The following is a 22,434-nucleotide window of genomic DNA, read 5'->3' as shown; positions in this document are numbered from 1 at the left end:
GCCATTCTGAGAGTTAGCTGAGCTGACAGTGTTGCACACTTATTGCTCCAACTGAAAGAAGTGAGCAGAGCCTTGTTTTACATTCCAGGCAAGGATGAGCCAGGGTGGGGGGAGGGGGAGTGAAGAAAAGGGGGGGACAAAGGGAAGGTGTGCCAGGAAATTAATAGCTTTTTCTTGTTCTTTCTAGGGTGGCCAGCCTGTGGGCCACAGCGGGGAGAGCTCTAGCAGGGAAGGTAGCTGTGAATGCAGCTCAGGCTCCTTATCTGCCTCCCCACTGTCCATCAGCCTGACAGGAGATAAGCTGGAGCTGAGATAAGACAGAGAGAATTGCTGCAAAAAAAAAAAACATAATTAAAGAGTCTCCAATGGCAGAGCACCAAGGTGGACAGGAGAGGGTCTTAGCCAAGTTCACAAAGGGTTGATTGGAAGACTTACTGGGTGTCTAAATAAGGGATGATTCTTACCCCCCCCCAACACCCTTAGGACAGCCCAGAAAATAAGACATAGCAGGTTACCAGCCCACAATGCATTTGTCTAACTGAAGCTATATTTCTAATATTCAATCAAGGACTCAACTGAACTATGTTTCCATCTGCCTATAAAATGACTTTTGGTTAGATTATATCTAGTACAGAGTAGGTTCTTAATAAATGTCTAATGATTGATGCAATAAAAGAGAGACTCTCCTTTGCGAACTTTACAATTTTACTACTAATGTTTTTTGAGGTTACAAAAATTCTGTTTTTGCTGCATGCAGCCCCTTGATCTGAAGGAGGGAAATATACCTTAGTTGGCCCAGGGATCATTAGATCATAGAAGTAGAAATGGGATATTAGAAGTCATCTATCTAACATTCTCATTTAGAAGAGGAAATTGGGTCCTAGAGAGGTCAAAGCTCTGGCCTAAGGTCAATGCACGGATGGCACCTTGGTATATGAAGGGCTGAGCCCGGAGTCAGAAAGATTCATCTTGAGTTCAAATCCAGTCTCAGACTTACTAGCTATGTGACCCTGAGCAGGTCACTTCACCTTGTTTGTCTCAGTTTCCTCATCTGTAAAGTGAGCTAGAGAAGGAAATGACAAACCCCTACAGTATCTCTTCCAAGAACACTCCAAATAGGGTCACCAAAGGTCAGACATGATTGAACAACAAAAAAATAATACTGAGAGAGCATTCAAAACCTAATCTTTAATCATGGTTGGCTCAGAATTCTCTTTTGGGACAAAAGAATGCTCATGATAAAGGGGTTGAGTCTCCAAATTGGAAGAGAAGCATATCATTCTCCTCTGGGGTCATAAGAGTATGAGATGATTAAGGATTGGAGCTCATGTGGAAGTTAAGGTCCATGTGAGACCTAAGGAAAAGATGGATGTAAGGCTGTATAGACATCTAACTACTGAAATCCTGACATTATTTGGGAGTTGCAAAATCTATTGTTTTCTTTTAAATAAACCTAAATCAAATGCATTCTTATAGTCTGGAGTATATGGAGATAATGAAAAGAGAGGTGCTACAGCTAGCCACTGATTAAAGAATGAGATAAAGGTAATTTAGAAATTGGAAGCAGCAATAACCAACCAGACTCAATCACTTTATAGATTTTTAAGGGTTAAACAAATACTATTTATATTATGCACTAGTATCCTCTGCTTTAAGTATTCTCCTCCTAGCTTATAAAGTCCAAGAGAGTGAGGACTAAAGCTTACCTAATTTTGTCTATTCCCCAGAGTCAATAATAGTGCTCTGTATATCATAGATATACTTAATCAAATATCTGGTGAATGAATAAATAAGTAAATTTCTCTCTTTTTTAGGCTTTTTTTTTTTTTGCAAGGCAATGGGGTTAAGTGGTTTGCCCAAGGCCACACAGCTAGGTAATTGTTAAGTGTCGTCTGAGTCCAGATTTGAACTCAGGTACTCCTGACTCCAGGGCCAATGCTCTATCTACTGCGTCACCTAGCTGCCCCATAAATTTCTCTTTTAAGTATTGCCACCCCAGCCCATAAGAAAATTTTCCAAAAGGAAGATTTGATTTGCTTTTGAGATACAGAATTCTAGAATGTTGTACTGAAAGAGATCATTATATCATAGAATGTTTGAGGATAAAGGGACCTTGGAAACCAAGGTTCATTCCAGCAGAGATTGGATGACCATTTGCTAGGAACATTATAGAAATTATTTGTGCTTCAGGTAAGGAAGTGACCTTGAATGTCTTTTTCAATTTTTTCTACTTGTTTCATTCATACAGCTCTTAAGATTTGTGTAATACTGTAATTTAATGGCTTTGCCCAACTTCCTCATTTTACAGATAAGGCAACATAGGACCAGTGGGTAAGTAACTCATCCATATGACTCCTCATGACAAAAATGAAACCCAAGGAGATTGACTGACCTACTTTCCAAATAAATTAGAACTAGGGCTAGAATAGCTTAACTTGGCAAGAATCAGGAGATATGGGTTCTAGTCCTAACATCCGGGTGACATTGGGCAGATCATTTAAGTACTCTTCATCTGTGACAATCAGAAGAAAATTGACATTAACCATCTCTGACTGGATTTGATTAACCAACATAACTGGTTAGTTGATGGGACAGTTCTTTTTACAGTTAGGTCTGCCACCCTGCTAGTTACTCAGATTTGGGGTTTCACTATCATCTTTGGCTCTTTTTTCTTTCTCATTCCCTAAATTCAATGACTTTCCAAGTCTTGTTGATTCTGCCTCTGTAATATCTTACAGATAATTATTTACTAAGTACCTCCTATGCTTGGTGTTAAGGGTGCAAATATAACAGGAAAAAAAGCTCTTCTCTTAGGAAGCATATATTTTAATGAGAAAGATGATGGAATATCTACAAAATATATGTATACACACAAATATATATATATATACACATGTACAGATTGAATAGAGCATAATATTAAATTCAAAAGTTTCATATAATTACAGATTACTCTTTACACAAATAAAAATAGATCTAAACAACCTAGAAATAGTCATTATAGGAAAAAAAATAAATAATTTTGATTATATGAAATTAAATAGGGTTTGTACAAACAAAATGAATGCAGCAAAAATTAGGAAAAAACTGGAAACCAGGAGGAATTTTTATACAGAAAATTTTTCCAATAAAGGTCTATTATTTCTCTATAATCTAGGGAGATGAACAAGGGTAGCTAGGTGGCATAATGAATAGAGTACTAGCCTTGGAGTCAGGAGGATGGGAATTCAAATCCCACTTCAGTCACTTCATACTTAACTGTGTGACCTTGAGCAAGTTACTTAACCCTGATTGTCTTACATCCAGGGTAATCTATAGTCGTGCTGATTCAAATCTGGTCCCTGGATTCAGATGGATCTGGAGGAAAAAGTGAGACTGGTGGTTTAGTACAGCACCCCCTCACTCAAATCCAGCTCATGTGCTTGTCATCACATCACCTCTCTGACATTGTGGGAATGAAGAACAAGTATTATGATGATGATGATGATGAAAACAAGTCAATTTTAATGAGTCAAAACTAGGGTCATTATACAAATGATAAATGGTCAAGGGATATATTGAACAGTTTTTGGAAGAAGAAAGCAAAGTTATCAATAGTCACATAAAAAGGCTCTAAATCACTAAAAATCAGAGAAATGCAAATTAAAATAACTCAAGGCTGTTTAAACTGATGTGCATCAGATTTACTAACATGGCAAAAAAGGAAAATGACAAATTCTAGAGGATGTGAAAAATAAGTACTAATGCACTGTTGGTGGAGTTGTGAACTGATTAATCTTCTGAAGAGTAATTTGCTATTGTACCCAAAGGGCTATAAAACTGAACATGTTGTTGGACCCAGCAATACCTATATTAGTATTGGGTTGGACCCAGCAACAGACCAATATCCCAAGGAGATAAAAGGGAGGGAGAGAATCTGTAAAAAATATTTTGTGGTGACAAAAAACTGGAAATTGAAAGGATATCCATCAGTTGGGGAATGGCTAAACAACTTGTGCTATAAGAAATACAAAAAAACACCTTAACAGAATTAAATGAACTAATGTAAAACAAAGTGAGCAGAACCAGGAGAACAGTATTCAAATAGCAATATTTTAAAGATGAGCAACTGCAAAAGACTTAACCACTCCGACCAATGCAATAATCCATGACAATTCCAAAAGATTCAATATGAAAAATGCTATCCATTTTAGAGAAAGAACTAATGACTTCTGGGTGCATATAGAAGTTTCTTTCTCAAAGATAATTCAGAAGAATTTTAGAAGGGGAGAACAATTGGAGACATGGGAAAGACTTCCTGGAGAAAGGGGTCCTTGAGCTGCATCCTAAAAGAAGAGAGGGAGTCTCTGGTGCAGCAATGAGGAGGGAATGGATTCCAGATATTGGAGACAGCACAGAAGTAAAGAGACAGGAGACTGAGTATCTCAACAGAAAAATCCAGTTTAACTGGACCATAACCATAACACATGGGACAAGAAGGGGAATGAGAAAAGGAACAAGCATTTATAAAGCTCCTGATGTGTCCATGCACTTTACTATGTAATACAAAAATTATCTCCTCTGATGGGAAGGAGAATGATAGCTGAAAAATCTAGAAAAGTAGTTTGGAGTCAATGCTGTAAAAAGACTTTAAAAGCAAAATAGGAATTTATATTTGTTCCTAAAGGAAATAGAAAACCTTTGTTGTTTACTGATAATAGGGATCACACTGTTAGATCTATTCTCAACAATTATATGGAAGATGGGTTGGATTGTGAGTTCTAATCCAGTAAAGAAGGGATGAGGTTCTGTGCTATTATGTAAGGCCAGAGAAGGGTTCAATGCAATGTTGGAGGAAGAAATAGCAGGATTTGGGGTTACTATCTGGATTTGTGGGATGAAGGGAAGATGGAGGAATTGAGATTAATGTCAAGGTTTTCAACTTGGGAGGTTAGTAGAATGATGGTACTTTCAACAGCTTGGAAGTTTGAAAGAGGGGTGAGTTTGGAGGGTAAAAACAATGAGTTCTGTTGAATGTTGAATGTTGAATCTAAGATGTCTTTGCAATGTCCAGTTTGAAATATCCAAAAGGCCCTTGGTGATGTGAGGTCAAAACTCAGGGGGAGAGACCAGGGCTGACTCTATAGCAGTATGAGTTATTAGAAAAGAGATGCTAATTAAATCCATGGCTTCCTATGAAGACACCAAGAGAAATCAATAAGCATCACCTCCTATCTATGCAGATTGAAGAGTCCCAGACTAGAAACAGTGGCACTGAGGCAGCAGCAGCAGCAAGATGCCTGGACTTCTCAACTCTAGCACCTGGCAACCACTTCCACTCACCTCCTCTGACATCACCTCCTGTGTTCAGGGCTATGCCTTTGGCCTCATGGCCTCTCTCACTTATGGCAATTTGGAACTCCAGCCTTTCCAAGGTAAAGTTTCCCCATACTGCACACTTTGCCCCTCCTCTCTCTGCATGCCCCAAGTCCAGCTCAGTCTTTGGATATCCAGGAAGGGGAATGTCTCACTCTCAGTTTTAGTTCTGGGCTGTCACTCACTAAACAGTTGATCGAGTCAAAATAAGGTGGTGGGAGGGTGATGTCATTCAGATAGGGTGAATTCCAATAGAAAGTCTCCTGTCCCTTGTATGGTCCATCTCGAGAACCTCTTATTTTATGTGAAGTACCTCCCACTATTTTGTGAAGATAGAACTTTGGACTTTGAAGTCAGAGGACCTGAATTTGCAACCCTCCCCATATTTCCAACAAGTCTCACTTTGTTACTCATTTTGTTATGTTTTTCTGAAGCTCCACCAGTAAGAGTGAAGGTTCCCCCCAAATGGTGTGATAAATAAGAAAAACCACTGATTTCTGTAATCACAGGGCCCAAGTTTGATCCTCACCTTTGCTGTAACCCTGAGAAAAATTTTTGACCTGTTTCACCATCTGCAAAACAGAATGATAATTATTGTCCCACAAACCTCAAAGAAAGTATTTAATGACTCTGAAGGGACAAGTGCTAAGTCCACACTGTGCCTTTGACTGTATGATTTCAGGCAAGTCTCTTGATTTCCTTCTGGAACCCAGTTTTCTCATCTGTAAAAATGAAGATGCCAGACTAGATGGCCTCTGAGGTTCCTTCCAGCTCTGGATATGTGATCACATGAGGGAATAGTCTTGGATTCAAGAAGACCTCAGTTCTTAGCTCCATCTCTTTCTGGCTCTGATACATTGAGTGGAGTAGCTTAAGTTTTTATATCTGGAGTTTTCTCATCTGGAAAATGGTGATAACACCTGTGGATTTTTGTGTTGGGTAAAAAGAGATTCCATTGGGATATCAAAAGTGCTTTGCAAATTTTGAGGGACATTTATATAGCACTAGACATTTATATTCCAGGTGTAATAAGGTCAGGTTCACAGAATCATAGACAGTGCTAGAGTAGACATTGGAGACCATCAAGCCCAGTTCCTCATGCTACAGATAAATCTCAGAGAAGGGTATCCCAAGATCATGGACCTGGTCCAAGGAATTCTGGTCCTCTGACTCCAAACACAGCAGTCTAGTGACTATATCCTGATAGTTTCCTTATACCACAATGGCAACCTTCATCTTGGGAACCTATGGAAAGTAGGAATGAGGGGAAGCTTAGGTGGATGCCATTAAGTGATCCAATGTTCATGATAGGGGTGGGGTTCCTTCCCCTGGCAGGCCTCTTCGTGTACCCTCTGGATGAGTATACCACAGTGGTCGGATTTGAAGCAATCATCTCTGAGAGAGCTGTGACAGTACAAATCAAGGACAAAGTCAAACTGAACAGTGGCTACTTTGACATGCACCGACCTCATAATGGTATGGGTAAGAAGGCTAGAATAGTGAAGGAAGGAGTGCTGGGCCTAGGGCTGGGACCTAGAATGGGATTTGGGGCATGTTGGGATTTTTACTAAATATGTTGTCGGGACTAGGACTAAGAACTTTTACCATAACTAAGAAGGACAAGAGCTTTGTCCCAGGTGCCAAGTTTAAAAGGTATTAATGATACTTGCAATCCTTAATGAACTAGAAATAGCAGAGCTCAGGACCTAGTTCTTGAGAACAATTAATTAAAATAGGCAAATTAGGGAGAGTTCTATAGTGTCTTGCCTTGCCCAGTCCTGCTATCTTTCCACCTTCCATCCTACCTAGGGTTTGTTTGGAGATGCTTGCCCAAGAAGCATTCTGGTGATACTTGACCCAGAAATATAAATTTCTAGCCATGGTTCTGCCAGGAACCTCATAAATCAGTTCCTTTTTTATTAAAAAAATTAATTAATTTTAACATTCTTTTTCAATTTTGAGATCCAGGTTGTCTGTCTCCTTCCCACTCCCTTTTCCCACCCACTGAGAAGGGCAAATAATATGAGATCAATTATATGCAGAATGTGTTTCCATATTACCCACATTGTTAATATAAAAAGATAGATGATAAATAATATAGACAGACAATAGAGATAGATAGATAGATGATAGATAGATAGATAGATAGATAGATAGATAGATAGATAGATAGAACAGAAGTGAAAAAATTATACTTCAATTTGCCCTCAAAATTCATCTTCTCTCTATGGAAGTGGTCAGAATTTTTTCCATCATGAATCTTTTGGAACTTTCTTGGATCTTGTATTGAACAGTCATTTCGTTGTTCTTGATCTTGTATTGAACATGTCATTCATAGTTGATCATCATTACATCATAGCTATCTATGTATAATGATCTCTGTGTTCTGCTCACTTAACTTTGCTTCAGTTCATATAGACCTTGCCATGTTTTGTTTTGTTTTTCCTGAAACCATCCCTTTCATTTCTTATGGAACAATATAATTCCATCATAATCATATGGCACAACTTCTTCAGCTATTCCCAACTTGAAAAGCATCCCCTCATTTCCAATCTTTGCCACCACAAAAAGCACTGCTACAAATATTTTGGATATATTTATATATATATATATATATATATATATATATATATATATAATTTTTTCCTTTTTCTTTGATTTCTTTGGGATATAGGCCTAGTAATAGGATTGCTGGATTAAAAGCTATACTCAGTTTTCTAGCCTTGGGCATATAGTTCCAAATCATTCTCCAGAGAGGTTGGATCAGTTCAATACTTTACCAGTTGTTCATTAATGTATTTATTTTTTCTCATCCCCTCCAAGATTTGTCATTTCTGATAGATGTGAGATGGTACGTCAGGGTTGTTTAAATTTACATTTCTCTAATCAATAGCAATTTAGAATATTTTTTCATATGAAAATAGGTAGCTTTGCTTTCTTTTTCTGAACACTGCCTGTTTATAATTATGGATCATTTATCAATTAAGGAATGGCTCTTATTTGACTCAATTATATATTTGAGAAACGAAGCCTTTATCAGAGAAACAGTGTAAATTTTTCCTATTATTTTTATTGCCTGTGGTACCCTTAGAAAAATGCCATTTTGCTTTGTCTGGGATCATGACTGCTACCCCTTCCTTTTTTACTTCACTTGAAGCATGTTAGACTCTGCTCCAGCCCTTTATTTTCATTTTATGTGTCTTTCAGTTCCTAGTATGTCTCTTACAAATGATATATTGATGTATTCTGGTTTCTAATGCATTCTTTATCTGCTTCCTTTTATAAATGAACTCATGCCATTCACACTCACCATTGTTATAACTATGTATTTCCCAGTTCTGTTTAATATTTTCTCTCATTATCCTATCCCTCTTCGAAAGTATATTTTGCTTCTAACTGCTGCCCACCTTAATCTAGCTTCCCTTTTATCATCCCCTTTTTTCTTATTCCATTCTCTTCTAGTTCCCTATTGAGTAAGATAGATTTTAATACTCAACTGTGTGTGTATATATAGATATACACACACACACACACACACACACACACGTGTGTGTATCTATATATATATATATTTTCTTCCCTCTGTGAACCAATTCCAATAAAAGTGAGGTTCAAGCATTGCCTTCCACCATCACCCTTTACCAGTCCTCTGAGTGAGTGCCTCTTTCATGTGAGAACTGTTTTCCCTTTCTATGTCTTACTTCCCTTTTTTCTTGGTGTATTCCTTTTCCTTGATCCTTCATTTTTTTGGATATCATTCCAACATAATTGACACTCACCCCTGCCTTCTGTCTATATAGACTCCTTCTTACTGCAATAGTAATGATAAAATTCTAAGAAGTTACATAAATCATCTTCCCATATAGTAATGTAAACAGTTTAATTATATTAATTCCCTTATGGTTTCTCTTTCATGCTTTTTAATGCTTTTTCTTCTCTTTTATTCTTTTCTTAAGACTTATTGGAAGGTTAAATTTTCTAATCAGCTCTGGTCTTTCCATCAAGAATGCTTGACAGTTCTCTTTTCCATTCCCATGTTTCCCCTTGAAGGATTATATTCAACTTTGCTGGGGTAGTTTATAATATAAATTTCTTGGCCTTCCACAATATAATATTCAAATTCTTTGCTTCTTTAACATGGAAACCACTAAATCTTGTGTGATCCTTACTGTGGATCCATAATAATTTGCTGCTTTCTGGATACTTGAAATATTTCCTCCTTGAATATTGTACACATTAAAAACATTATGAGATGATCATCTATAATGGATTCAACATCTCTCAGCAGTTCAGTGATCGAGAACAGTCCTAAAAGACTTTTTCTGGAAAAAAAAATCCACATTCAAAGAAAAAAATTATGGTGTCTTAATGCAGAACAAACCATACTAGAGCAGCTGGTTGGGACAGTGGATAGGGCACTGGCCTTGGAATCAGAAGGACAGGACTTCAAATCCAGCCTCAGGCACTTGACTCTTACTAGCTCTGTGACCTCAGGCAAGGCACTTTACACTGAATGCATTGCACCAGGACCATCTACAGTTATCCTGATTCATATCTGACTACTGGACCCTAATTCATATCTAGTCACTGGTGACTGTTATGGCATCTCTTCCCTGAGGTTGTGATCTTCTTCAAAAATGAAGTACAGAGGTGGTGCAGTGGATAGAGCACCAGCCCTGGAGTCAGAGTACCTGAGTTCAAATCTGACCTCAGACACTTAATAATTACCTAGCTGTATGGCCTTGGGCAAGCCACTTAACCCCATTTGACTTGAAAAATAAAAAAAACTAAAAAAAATGAAGTACAAACATTAAAGTATACTATGAGTTGTGCTCAATTGGCATTTTTCCTTGAGGCTTCCTTGTAGCTGTTTTCAGGCTGGCGTCTTCTTCTGGCTCTACAGGAGAAAGTGAAGTTGGTGACTTAGCACAGCTCCACCCCCCACACTCAAATAAAATTCATGTACTTGTCATGGCATCACCCCCCTGATGTTGTGGCCTTCTTCAAAAATGAAGTCCAAAGGGTAGCTAGATGGTGCAGTGGAAAAAGCACTGGTCCTGGAGTCAGGAGGACCTGCGTTCAAATACAACCTCATTCACTTAATAATTATCTAACTGTGTGACCTTGGGCAAGTCACTCTTTTTAAAACAATGTAATTAATTTATTTTAAATTTTACAATTTTTCCCTAATCTTGCTTCCCTCCCCCACCCCCCACAGAAGACAGTCTGTTAGTCTTTACATTGTTTTCATGCTATACATTGATCTAAATTGAATGTGATGAGAGAGACATCATATCCTAAAGAAAAAAATGAAGTATAAGAGATAGCAAAATTGTATAATAAAATAATGGGATTTTTTTAAAATTAAAGATAATAATCTGATCTTTGTTCAAACTCCACAATTCTTTTTCTGGATACAGATGGCATTCTCCATCACAGTTACCCCCCCCAAATTATGCCTGATTATTGAATGAGCAAGTCCATTAAGACTGATCATCAACCTCACATTGCTGTTATAATGTTCTTCTGGTTCTGCTCATCTCACTCAGCATAAGTTCATGCAAATCCTTCCGAGCTTCCCTGAATTCCCATCTCTCCTGGTTTCTTTCTTTTTTTCTTTCTTTCTTTCTTTAAATTTATTTTTATTGAAGATATTATTTGAGTTTTACAATTTTCTCCCCAATCTTGCTTCCCTCCCCCCACCCCCCACGGAAAGCACTCTGTCAGTCTTTACTTTGTTTCCATGTTGTACCTTGATCCAAATTGGGTGTGATGTGAGAGAAATCATATCCTTAAAGAAGAGAAGTCTCAGAGGTAACAAGATCAGACAATAAGATATCTGTTTTGCACTTTGTTCAAATTCCACAGCTCCTTATCTGGATACAGATGGCACTCTCCTTTGCAGACAGCCCAATATTGTTCCCAATTGTTGCACTGATGAAATGAGCAAGTCCTTCAAGGTTGTTGAACATCACTCCCATGTTGTTGTTAGGATGTACAGTGTTTTTCTGGTTCTGCTCATCTCACTCAGCATCAGTTCATGCAAATCCCTCCAGGTTTCCCTGAAAGCCTGTCCCTCCTGGTTTCTAATAGAACAATAGTGTTCCATGACATACATATACCACAGTTTGCTAAGCCATTCCCCAATTGAAGGACATTTACTGGATTTCCAATTCTTTGCCACCACAAACAGGGCTGCTATAAATATTTTTGAACAAGTAATGTTTTTACCCTTTTTCCTCATCTCTTCAGGGTATAGACCCAGTAGTGGTATTGCTGGGTCAAAGGGTATGCACATTTTTGTTGCCCTTTGGGCATAGTTCCAAATAGCTCTCCAGAAGGGTTGGATGAGTTCACAGCTCCACCAATAGTGTAGTAGTGTCCCAGATTTCTCACAACCCTTCCAACAATGATAATTATCCTTTCTGGTCATATTGGCCTGTCTGAGAGGTGTGAGGTGGTACCTCAGAGAAGCTTTAATTTGCATTTCTCTAATAATTAATGATTTAGAGCATTTTTTTCATATGGCTATGGATTGCTTTGATCTCCTCATCTGTACATTGCCTTTGCATGTCCTTTGACCATTTGACAACTGGGGAATGGCTTTTTGTTTTAAAAATATGACTCAGTTCTCTGCATATTTTAGAAATGAGTCCTTTGTCAGAATCATTAGTTGTAAAGATTTTTTCCCAATTTACTACATTTCTTTTGATCTTGGTTATATTGGTTTTATCTGTCTAAAAGCTTTTCAATTTAATGTAATCAAAATCATTTAATTGGTTTTTGGTGATGTTCTCCAACTCTTCCTTAATCATAAACTTCTCCCCTTTCCATAGATCTAACAGGTAGACTAGTCTTTGATCTTCTGATTTGCTTATAGTATTGTTTTTTATGTCTATGTCCTGTAACCATTTGGATTTTATCTTGGTAAAGGGTGTGAGGTGTTGGTCTAATCTAAGTTTCTTCCATACTAACTTCCAATTATCCCAGCAATTTTTATCAAAGAGGGAGTTTTTATCCCAATGGCTGGACTCTTTGGGTTTATCAAACAGCAGATTACTATAATCATCTCCTGCTTTTGCACCTAGTCTATTCCACTGGTCCACCACTCTATTTCTTAGCCAATACCAAACAGTTTTGATGACTGATGCTTTATAATATAATTTTAGATCAGGTAGGGCTAAGCCACCTTCTTTTGCACTTTTTTTCATTAAGCTCCTGGCAATTCTTGACTTTTTATTTCTCCATATGAATTTACTTACAATTTTTTCTAATTCATTAAAGTAATTTTTTGGAATTTTGATTGGTAGGACACTAAACAGATAGTTTAGTTTTGGTAGAATTGTCATTTTTATTATATTAGCTCTACCTATCCATGAGCAGTTGATATTTGCCTAGTTATTTAAATCTGATTTAATTTGTGTGAGAAGTGTTTTATAATCGTTTTCAAAAAGATTCTGAGTCTGTCTTGGCAAATATACTCCAAAGTATTTTATGTTGTCTGAGGTTACTTTGAATGGGATTTCTCTTTCTATCTCTTCCTGCTGTATCTTGCTAGACATATATAGAAAAGTTGAGGATTTATGAGGGTTTATTTTATAACCTGCAACTTTGCTAAAATTGCTAATTGTTTCCAGTAGTTTTTTGGATGATTTCTTGGGATTCTCTAGGTAGACCATCATGTCATCTGCAAAGAGTGAGAGTTTTGTCTCTTCCTTCCCAATTCTAATTCCTTCAGTTTCTTTTTCTTCTCTAATTGTTGATGTTAACATTTCTAATACAATATTGAATAGTAGTGGTGATAATGGGCACCCTTGTTTCACCCCTGATCTTACTGGGAATGCCTCTAGCCTCTCCTCATTGAATATAATGCTTGTTGATGGTTTCAAATAGATACTGCTAATTATTTTAAGGAACAGTCCATTTATTCCTACACTCTCTAGTGTTTTTAATAGGAATGGATGTTGTATTTTGTCAAAAGCTTTTTCAGCATCTATTGATATGATCATATGGCTTCTGATAGGTTTGTTGTTGATATAATTGAGTATATTACCAGTTTTCCTAATATTGAACCAACCCTGCATTCCTGGGATAAATCCTACTTGATCATAATGTATTATCCTAGTGATGACTTGTTGTAGTCGTTTTGCTAAGATTTTATTTAGGATTTTTGCATCTATATTCATCAGGGAAATAGGTCTATAATTTTTTTTCTCTCTTTTAACTCTTTCTGGTTTAGGTAACAGTACCATATTGGTTTCATAGAAAGAGTTCCATCTTTCCCTATTTTTCCAAAGAGTTTATATAGGATTGTAACCAATTGTTCCTTAAATGTTTGGTAGAATTCACTTGTGAATCCATCAGACCCTGGAGATATTTTTTTAGGGAGTTCAATAATGGCTTGTTGAATTTCTTTTTCTGAGATAGGGTTGTTTAGGTATTTAATCTCTTCTTCATTTAACCTAGGCAACTTATATTTTTGTAAATATTCATCCATTTCACTTAGATTATCAAATTTATTGGCATAGAGTTGGGCAAAATAATTTCGAATTATTACTTTAATTTCCTCCTCATTGGTGGTGAGTTCACCTTTTTCATTTATGATACTAGCATTGGTTTTCTTCTTTCTTTTTTTAAATCAAATTGACCAGAGGTTTATCAATTTTATTGGTTTTTTCATAATACCAACTTTTGGTTTTCTTTATTAATTCAATAGTTTTTTGCTTTCAATTTTATTAATTTATCCTTTAATTTTTAGAATTTCTAATTTGGTATTTAATTGGAGATTTTTGATTTGTTCTTTCTCTAATTTTTTTAGTTGCATGTTTAATTCATTGATTTCCTCTTTCTCCAATTTATTCATGTAAGCATTTAGAGCTATAATATATCCCCTGAGAGTCGCTTTGAATGAATCCCATAGGTTTTGGTATGTTGTTTCATTATTATCATTATCTAGGATAAAATGGTTAATATTTTGTATAATTTGTTTTTTGGTCCACTCATTTTTTAAAATGAGGTTATTCAGTTTCCAATTTGTTCTGAGTCTATATCTCCTTGGCTCAGTATTGCATATGACTTTTATTGCATTGTGATCTGAGAAATATGTATTCACTATTTCTGCCTTTCTGCAGTTGATCATTAGGTTTTTATGTCTTAGTACATGGTCAATTTTTGTTTAAGTTCCATGTACTGCAGAGAAAAAGGTATATTCCTTTCTATCCCCATTCAGTTTCCTCCATAAGTCTACCATATCTAATTTTTCTAACAATCTATTTACCTCCTTAACTTCTTTCTTGTTTATCTTATGATTCAATTTATCTAGATCTGATAGCGGGAGGTTGAGGTCTCCCACTAGTAGAGTTTTTCTGTCTATGTCTTCCTGTAGTTCTTTCATCTTCTCCTCTAAGAATTTGGGTGCTGTCCCACTGGGTGCATATATATTCAATATTGAAATGACTTTATTGTCTATGGTACCTTTTAGGAGGATAGTTTCCTTCCTTATCTCTTTTAACACTATCTATTTTTGCTGCTGCTTTGTCTGAGATCAGGATTGCTACCCCAGCTTTTTATACTTCAGCTGAAGCAAAATATATTTTGCTCCAACCTTTTACCTTTACTCTATTTGTATCTCTCTGCTTCAAATGAGTTTCTTGTAAGCAGCATATTGTAGGCTTCTAGTTTTTAATCCACTCTGCTATTTGCTTACTTTTTTTTCTTTTTTATTCTTTTTTTAGGTTTTTGCAAGGCAAACAGGGTTAAGTGGCTTGGCCAAGGCCACACAGCTAGGTAATTATTAAGTATCTGAGACCAGATTTGAACCCAGGTACTCCTGGCTCCAGGACCAGTGCTTTATCCACTATACCACATAGCCGCCCCATCTTTTGGCTCTTATGTTCTTTTTTTTTATTTTTTATTTTGCAAGGCAAACAGGGTTAAGTGGCTTGCCCCACGCCGCACAGCTAGGTAATTATTAAGTGTCTGAGACTGGATTTGAACCCAGGTACTCCTGACTCCAAGGCCGTTGCTTTATCCACTACGCCACCTAGCTGCTCCTTTATTTGCTTACATTTTAAGGGATGGTTCATCCCATTCACATTCAAGATTATGATTACTAATTCTTTATTGCCCTCCATGCTATCTTCCCTCTGTTTGTATTTTTCCCCCTTTATCCCCCCTTTATCCATATTCCCCAGTATTTTGTTTCTGAATACCACTCCCTTCAGTGTGTTTGCCCTCCTATATAACACCCTCCCCTTTCTTTCCCCTTTCCCTTTTTCCCTTCCCTTCCTTTTGTTATTTCCCCTTTTTCCCCCACTCCCTTTCCCTTTCTCCATCCCCCCTCCCCTTTTCCCCTTTTAATACTTGAAATGTTAGATGTTTTATAAGTTAACTGAGTATGTGTAGATTGACTTTAAGCCAAGTCTGATGAGAAGAAGATTCAAGTGTTTCTCCTCTGCTCCCTTCTTCCCCTCTATTACCATAGGTTTTTTGTACCTCTTAGTGTAATGAGATTTACTCCATTCAATCCCCTCCCTCCTCCCATCTCTTTCCTGTCCCCCTTTTTAAGGAGGAAGTGTATTTTTAGATCATTCTAAGTCATAGAAAATTCTGAGTGTCCCTTCTAGTTCAGTATATTCTATCGAATAGAGTCAAAATTCCTGAGAGTTATTAGAGTCTTTCTCCCAAGTGAGGTTAAAGCCAGTTACATCCCATTGGATAGCAGTCTCATGGATAGGACATGAATGTCCATCATTTCTGGCTAGGTGTATTCTCTCTGTTAGAGTTACATTTCTCAAGATTTATGAGAATCTTTCCCCACCACCATGCTGGGATATAGCCAGTTTCAACTTACTGGATTGCATTCTTTTCCTTTTACAGCCCCCCCCTTTTTTTTTACCTTTTCATGTGTCTCTTGAACTTCCTGTTTGATGTCCAAATTTTCTGTTTAGCTCTGGTCTTTTCATCAGAAATTTTTTGGAATTCTTCCAATTAATTAAATGTCCGTCTTTTTCCCTGGAAGAGAAGGTTCAGCTTTGCAGGAAAGTAGATTATTGGCTGCATTCCAACCTCCCTTGCTCTTCAAAATATCTCATTCCAGGCCCTTCAATCCCTTAATGTTGATGCAGCCAGGTCCTGAGTGATCCTTACTGTGGCTCCTTGATATTTAAATTGTTTCTTTCTGGCTGCTTGCAGGATTTTCTCTTTTATCTGATAGTTCTGGAGTTTGGCCACAACATTCCTTGGTGTTTTCATTTTAGGATCTTTTTCTGGTGGGTATCGATGTACTCTTTCAATAACTACTTTGCCCTCCGGTTCCATGATATCAGAGCAGTTTTCCATCACTAGATCCTGTAATATTAAGTCCCGGCTTTTTTTTCTCTTCAATGTTTTCAGGAAGTCCTATAATTTTCAGGTTGCCCCTCCTCGATCTATTCTTGAGGTCAGTGGTTTTGTTGATGAGGTATTTTACATTTGCTTCTGTTTTTCTATTTTTTGATTTTGTTTAACTGACTCTTGCTGTCTCATGGAGTCATTAGTTTCTGTAGACTCCGTTCTTTTTTGGGGGGAGGAGTTTTCTTCATTAACCTTTTGCAACTCCTTTTCCAATTGGTCAATTCTACTTTTGAAAGAGCTTTCCATTTGACCAATTGACGTTTTGAGAGAATTAATTTCTTTTTGCATTTGCTCATTTGAGGATCTGAGAGATTTATTCTCCTTTTGTGTTTGTCCAATTGTACTTTTTCCCAGGTGGGGATACAGACAGTTTCATCTTATTGAAGAGCAGTTTTTTTCTTTATCCCCCCTTCTAAAAACCTTTTCATGTGTCTCTTGAATCTCCTGTTTGAACTCCAAATTTTCTATTAAGCTCTTGTCTTTTCATCAGAAAAAAATTGGAAGTCTCCTATTTCATTAAATGTCCATTTCCCCCCTGAAACAGAAGGCTCAGTTTTGCTGGACAGTGAATTCTTGGATGCATTCCAAGCTCCCTTGCTTTTCAGACTATCACCCAGACCCTTCTATCCCTTAATGTTGATGCAGCCAGGTCCTGTGTAATCCTTACTATGGCTCCTTAATGTCTAAATTGTTTCTTTCTGGCTGCTTGCAGGATTTTCTCTTTTATCTGATAGTTCTAGAATTTGGCCACAATATTCCTTGGTATTTTCATTTGGTGATCCCTTCCCAGAGGAGATCAATGTATTTTTTTTCATCAACTATTTTGCCCTCTTTCAAAAACTATTTTACTCTGATGTCAGGGCAATTTTCCATCATTAAATCCTGTAGTATTAAGTCCAGACTTTTTTTCTCTTCAATATTTTCAAGGAGCCCAATGATTCTTAAGTTGGCTCTCCTGGTTCTATTCTCAAGGTCAGTGGTTTTGCAGATGAGTTATTTCACATTTTCTTCTATTTTTTTTGGTTTTGTTTAACAGATTCTCATTGTCTCATGAAATCATTAGTTTCCACCAACTCCATTCTTTTTTTAGGGAAGAATTTTCTTCATTTACCTTTTGAAACTCATTTACCATTTGATCAATTGAGGTTTTGATAGAATTATTTTCTTTTTGCCTTTGTCCAATTGCATTTACCAAGGATTTGTTTTCTTGTTGCAAGGTGTTAATTTTCTCTTCCAAATTATGATTTTTAAATTCCTTCCTAATTTCTTCAAGGAAGTCTTTCTGGGCTGGAGACCAAATCATATTCTCCTCAGAGGTTTTAGATCTTTCTGAGTTAGGGTCTTTACCTTCTAGGTAGTTTTCTATGGACCCTACCCCCTTTCTGATGGCCTTTTTTCATTTTCCTAAGATCTTGTGTAGGGGGAGAGAGGTTTGGTGTTGAGGAGGCTTTGCTCACTGGGTTTAGTAATTCCAAGTGGAAGGGCCAGTAGGGGGTGCTGATTACTTTCTCTGGAATGTCTGTAACCTTGATTTGAGGCCCTCTCCCTTGGTGTGGAGGGGGTGGGTGGCACTGCTTGATACTGTTATCCTTGAACAATGTGGGCTGCACCCTAGGATGAGAATATTATTCTCCCTATTCATAGCTGAGGAAGCTCTGCTGCCCACCTGAGCCTGGGCGGGGGGCTGTTACTGTGTTTGTTCTGGGAAGAGGGTTCAGTTGAAATAAAAGTATAGAGTCTGAGGTCCTCCAAACCAGAGGAGCCCAGTGAATTGATGTCTAACTGCACTCTGCACTTCTCTGTGCTGGAACTCACCCTCCAGCCCTGCTGGAGCACCCCAGACCATCAGTCCCACAGCCAAAGCTTCCTGCCTTAGGTAGTTCTCAGACCCCAGCTCCCACAGTCAAAGCCTCCACTGCTGATCTTAGGTTAGTCTAGCTCTCACACTGCCCCTGCTGGCTCTCTGCTTTCCTCCCCTGGCTCACTCACAATCCCCAAAGACAGACCTTGTTTGTAGTTGTTCTTCTCCTAGCTTCTTTTTCTGGGTTTTGTTGATCACATTTCTGTTAAGAGGTTTGTTTCATATTATATGTGATGGAAGATTAAGAGATCTTAGCACAGTCCTGGTCTTCTTTCTGCCGTCTTGGCCAGAAGTAGCAAGTCACTCTTAATACCATTGCCTTAAATAAATAAAAAAATTTTAAAAAGAAAATGAAATACAAACATTAAAGCATACTATGTTCACTTTTCAAAACTTTTAAAAATGTTTTTTCTTTCTTTTTCATGCTTTTTCCTCTTCTAATTTTTCTTTCACAAACATGACTAATATGGAAATATATACAACATGACGATACATGTGCAACATATATCAGATTATTCACTGCCATGAAGAAGGGTATAAGGGAAGAGATGGTGGTAGAAAATGTGGAACTCAAAAGCTTACACAAAGATGAATGTTTAAAACTTATATTTTCATGTAATTGAAAAAAAGCAAAATAAAATAACAGAAAAAAAGAAAAGAAATATTTTCTTCTTGACCTGGGAGCTCTAGAATTTAGGTATAATATTCATGGGTGTTTTCACTTGGGGATTTCTTTCAGGAGGTGGTTGGTAGATTCTTTCAATGTCTATCTTACCCTCTGATTCTAGAATATTAGGGTAGTTTTTCATAACAATTTCTTGAAAAACTATGGTCTAGACTTTTTTTTTAATCATAGGTTTTCCCCACAACTAAATATTTCACTATTTATTTTATTTTTCATTCTCTTTACTTTGTTTTATTGTTTCTTGGTGTCTCATAGAGTCATTAGCTCCCCCTTTCCCAATTCTAATTTTTAAGGAATTATTTTCTTCAGTAAGATTTTGCACTTATTTTTTCTATTTGTCCAATTCTACCTTTTTAGGGAGTACTTTTCTGCAGTGGATTTTGTGCTTCCTTTTCCATTATGCTTATTCTGCTTTTAAAGAAGTTCTTTTCTTCAGTGAATTTTTGTGCCTCTTTTGGGTTGTTTTCACATTACTCTAGCCAAATTAGTCAACTTGCAACTCTCTATATTTGACAGTTCATCTCTCACCTCCACACCTTTATATAGACTCTTCCCCAAGACTGAAATTCTCACTCAACTCCACCAACTTCATAGAAAAGAGTAGTACCTGAACTGGACCTTCAAAGATAGATAGAATCTCCACAAATGGAGATGGGGTAACATCCAAGGCATAGGGAAATAGCTAGAATAAAAACATGGGGAAAAATTTGGGGAAATAGACATTCATTCAGTTTGATTGAAAAGTAGCAAACTTGAAGTAGTGTGAGATAAAGCTAGACAGATGATTTGGAACAAGATCCTGCCTTGAATGATAGACATTTTTGCTTTTATATAGTGAACAGTGGTAGTCACTAAAGATATTATACTCTAGGATTCTCTTCTTTTTCTCTTCCTCTTTTCTTTTTTCTGTGTTACTCTTTCCTTTTGTCTCTTTTCCATCTCTTTCTCTCCCTCCTTTCCTTCCTTGCTTCCTCCTTTACTTCAAAAAATATTTCATTTATGTCATTTGTATTTATATCATATTTATTTTCTAACATAGAACTTCCCTTAAAAACAAGGGAAAAACAAAGCAAAACTAGTCAATGTCCCGACTAAGTCCAAGGGGATACTTTTCTTATAATCTTCTTTCCTCATCCTCCAACCATCCTAGATATATATAGGAGGCACTCAGCAAAAACAAATGAATTTAATTGAAATGGAATAGATTAAATTGAATTCTGAACTGCTTGAATAAATTAAATGATTGACCTGAATTGAACTGAATTTTACTATTTGAACTGAAATTAACGGAATTCCATTCAATTCAGTTTACTTCAATTCAATTTAACTCATTTAAGTCCCATCTCCAAGAAAGTTGTTTCCTGGGTCACTCTTTCTATCCTATGTCCTCCTTAGGCAAGATCACTCTGGATGAAGACTTGGAACGGATAGTGTTTGTGGCCAATGTGGGTACAATTGGCCCCCTGGAAAGCGTGTCCATCTTCATCAGTACCTCCTCGGAGCTTCAGACTCTGCCCAGTGGAGCCGTGAGGGTCTTGCTGCCAGCTGTGTGTGTCCCACCTGTCTCTCACTCAGATAACAGCATGTCTGCCAATCGGCCCCGAGGGTGAGACCCCCCTTGCCTAATGTTAGAAGGCAGACTCTTCACAGTTCGAAGGAGATCAATAATGGGATATGCTTCATTGCTTTCATAATGAGAATGTTATCAATATGGCAGTCCCTTCAGACCTTCTGAAAGTGAGAAGGTCCATGAAAGACCAAATGAAAGCAGACCCCTTGAGAAAGGGAAGTGGTCCCTCTAGATCAGCTTTGGAGCTTGCCTACTTCTGAGTCTAAATAAGCTATGAGTAAGGAACAGGGTCTTTTTTATCCTGTGCAGAGCTTCTATCCAACTTGTATTTGTTTTGCCAAGAGGAGAGTTTGGAATAAATAGGGGATAAAGAATAGAGTTAAGTGATAACCATGAGGCTGCTGCTAACCATTCTATATGGGGTAGGAGGTTCTACTGGACCCTGGCTGTCAGGGTTGACAGACTCTCAAAAGTAGAAGTGGGTGTGTCTGCTTTAATATCAATAAACATCACCTTCCTCTGATGCCTGATGAGGAGGATTGATGGGGAGTGAGATAGTGGACACTAGAGAACTGTAGGTTTTTCTCTGTAGTCTGTCATAGACTAGTCAAAGCAGTTACAAGTTGTCTTTCTGCCTTCTATTCCCATATCAATCACTGAGGGTACAGATCTGGATTTTCAGAAACAATGGTCTTGAGTTATGACAGGTCATACATTACCAGAAGTGGAAAACAGAACTGAGGGAAATTACTCTTTCTGATCTTAAGTTGTGGGTAACTGCTATCAAAACAGCAATCATTTCCAAATAGTAACTTAACCCAATATGGTTTTGATATATCATGGGTCAGCATGAGAAATTAAATAGGAATCTGGGGAAGAGTTTTCTGGGTCAAATGACTCATGAAGGCCAGTGGACTGCCCAGAAAAAAGTTTAAAAACTCATAAATGCATAAAATATGGATAGTTATATAATATCAACATATTTCATCTTTTTAATACAATAATAATTCAGATTTCTCTAGTACGAAGAGAGGGACGAAAAATTTTACTTGGATTTTCCAAATCATAAGAACACCACTCCCATAAGTCCTGCAATATGAAAGGGAAACCTGTACCGATTTGCCAAAATGCAGAAATCATGGAAGCAAAACCTATATTTTATTATTATGCTCAAACATAAGTTCAGACTTCAGAAGAAACCTAAACTTTATGAGGATTCTGACAAAGCTTCTTATAGGTAAAATTACATCAGAGTAACATATTTATAATTTGCAAACTTAACTATTCCTCTTAGCCCATAGAAGTTAAGAAGCTAGATCTATAATCCCATACATCCTTTGATGTCATAAAAGTTGAACATGTATTTAACCAGAAACATAATCTCATACATCCCTTAAGGATGAAAATTTCATCAAAAAAACTCTATAGTTAGAGAAAGTCAGGTTATAGATTAAATTACATTTAGAGAATTGTCAAATAGTCTAAGGAGGAGAATTTACATATCACCAAGGAGTCAAGACATTTGATATTCTTCCTCTGGCTTCCTACCTAAGGAATATTTCAGATTCT

General features: G+C 37.1%; 1 protein-coding gene across 4 annotated transcripts in view; it reads left to right on the top strand.

Annotated features, from left to right (window-relative positions):
* VWA5B1 (von Willebrand factor A domain containing 5B1) overlaps window positions 1-22,434 on the top strand; it is a 129,186-nt gene that overhangs the window by 42,137 nt on the left and 64,615 nt on the right. For 2 of the 4 annotated variants that reach the window (XM_074218239.1, XM_074218242.1), the window contains exons 3-5: window positions 5,223-5,414; window positions 6,691-6,837; window positions 20,691-20,901. In XM_074218239.1, the coding sequence (XP_074074340.1) occupies window positions 5,276-5,414; window positions 6,691-6,837; window positions 20,691-20,901 (497 nt within the window). In that variant the 5' untranslated portion in view covers window positions 5,223-5,275. Of the gene's footprint in view, window positions 1-2,158; window positions 2,191-5,222; window positions 5,415-6,690; window positions 6,838-20,690; window positions 20,902-22,434 lie in introns of those variants that run through there. The other 2 variants (XM_074218240.1, XM_074218241.1) reach the window with 2 other exon arrangements.

Source organism: Macrotis lagotis, chromosome 1 (assembly GCF_037893015.1).
Source record: "Macrotis lagotis isolate mMagLag1 chromosome 1, bilby.v1.9.chrom.fasta, whole genome shotgun sequence".
NCBI lineage: Eukaryota > Metazoa > Chordata > Mammalia > Peramelemorphia > Peramelidae > Macrotis > Macrotis lagotis.
This window is presented reverse-complemented; position numbering and strand designations above follow the sequence as displayed.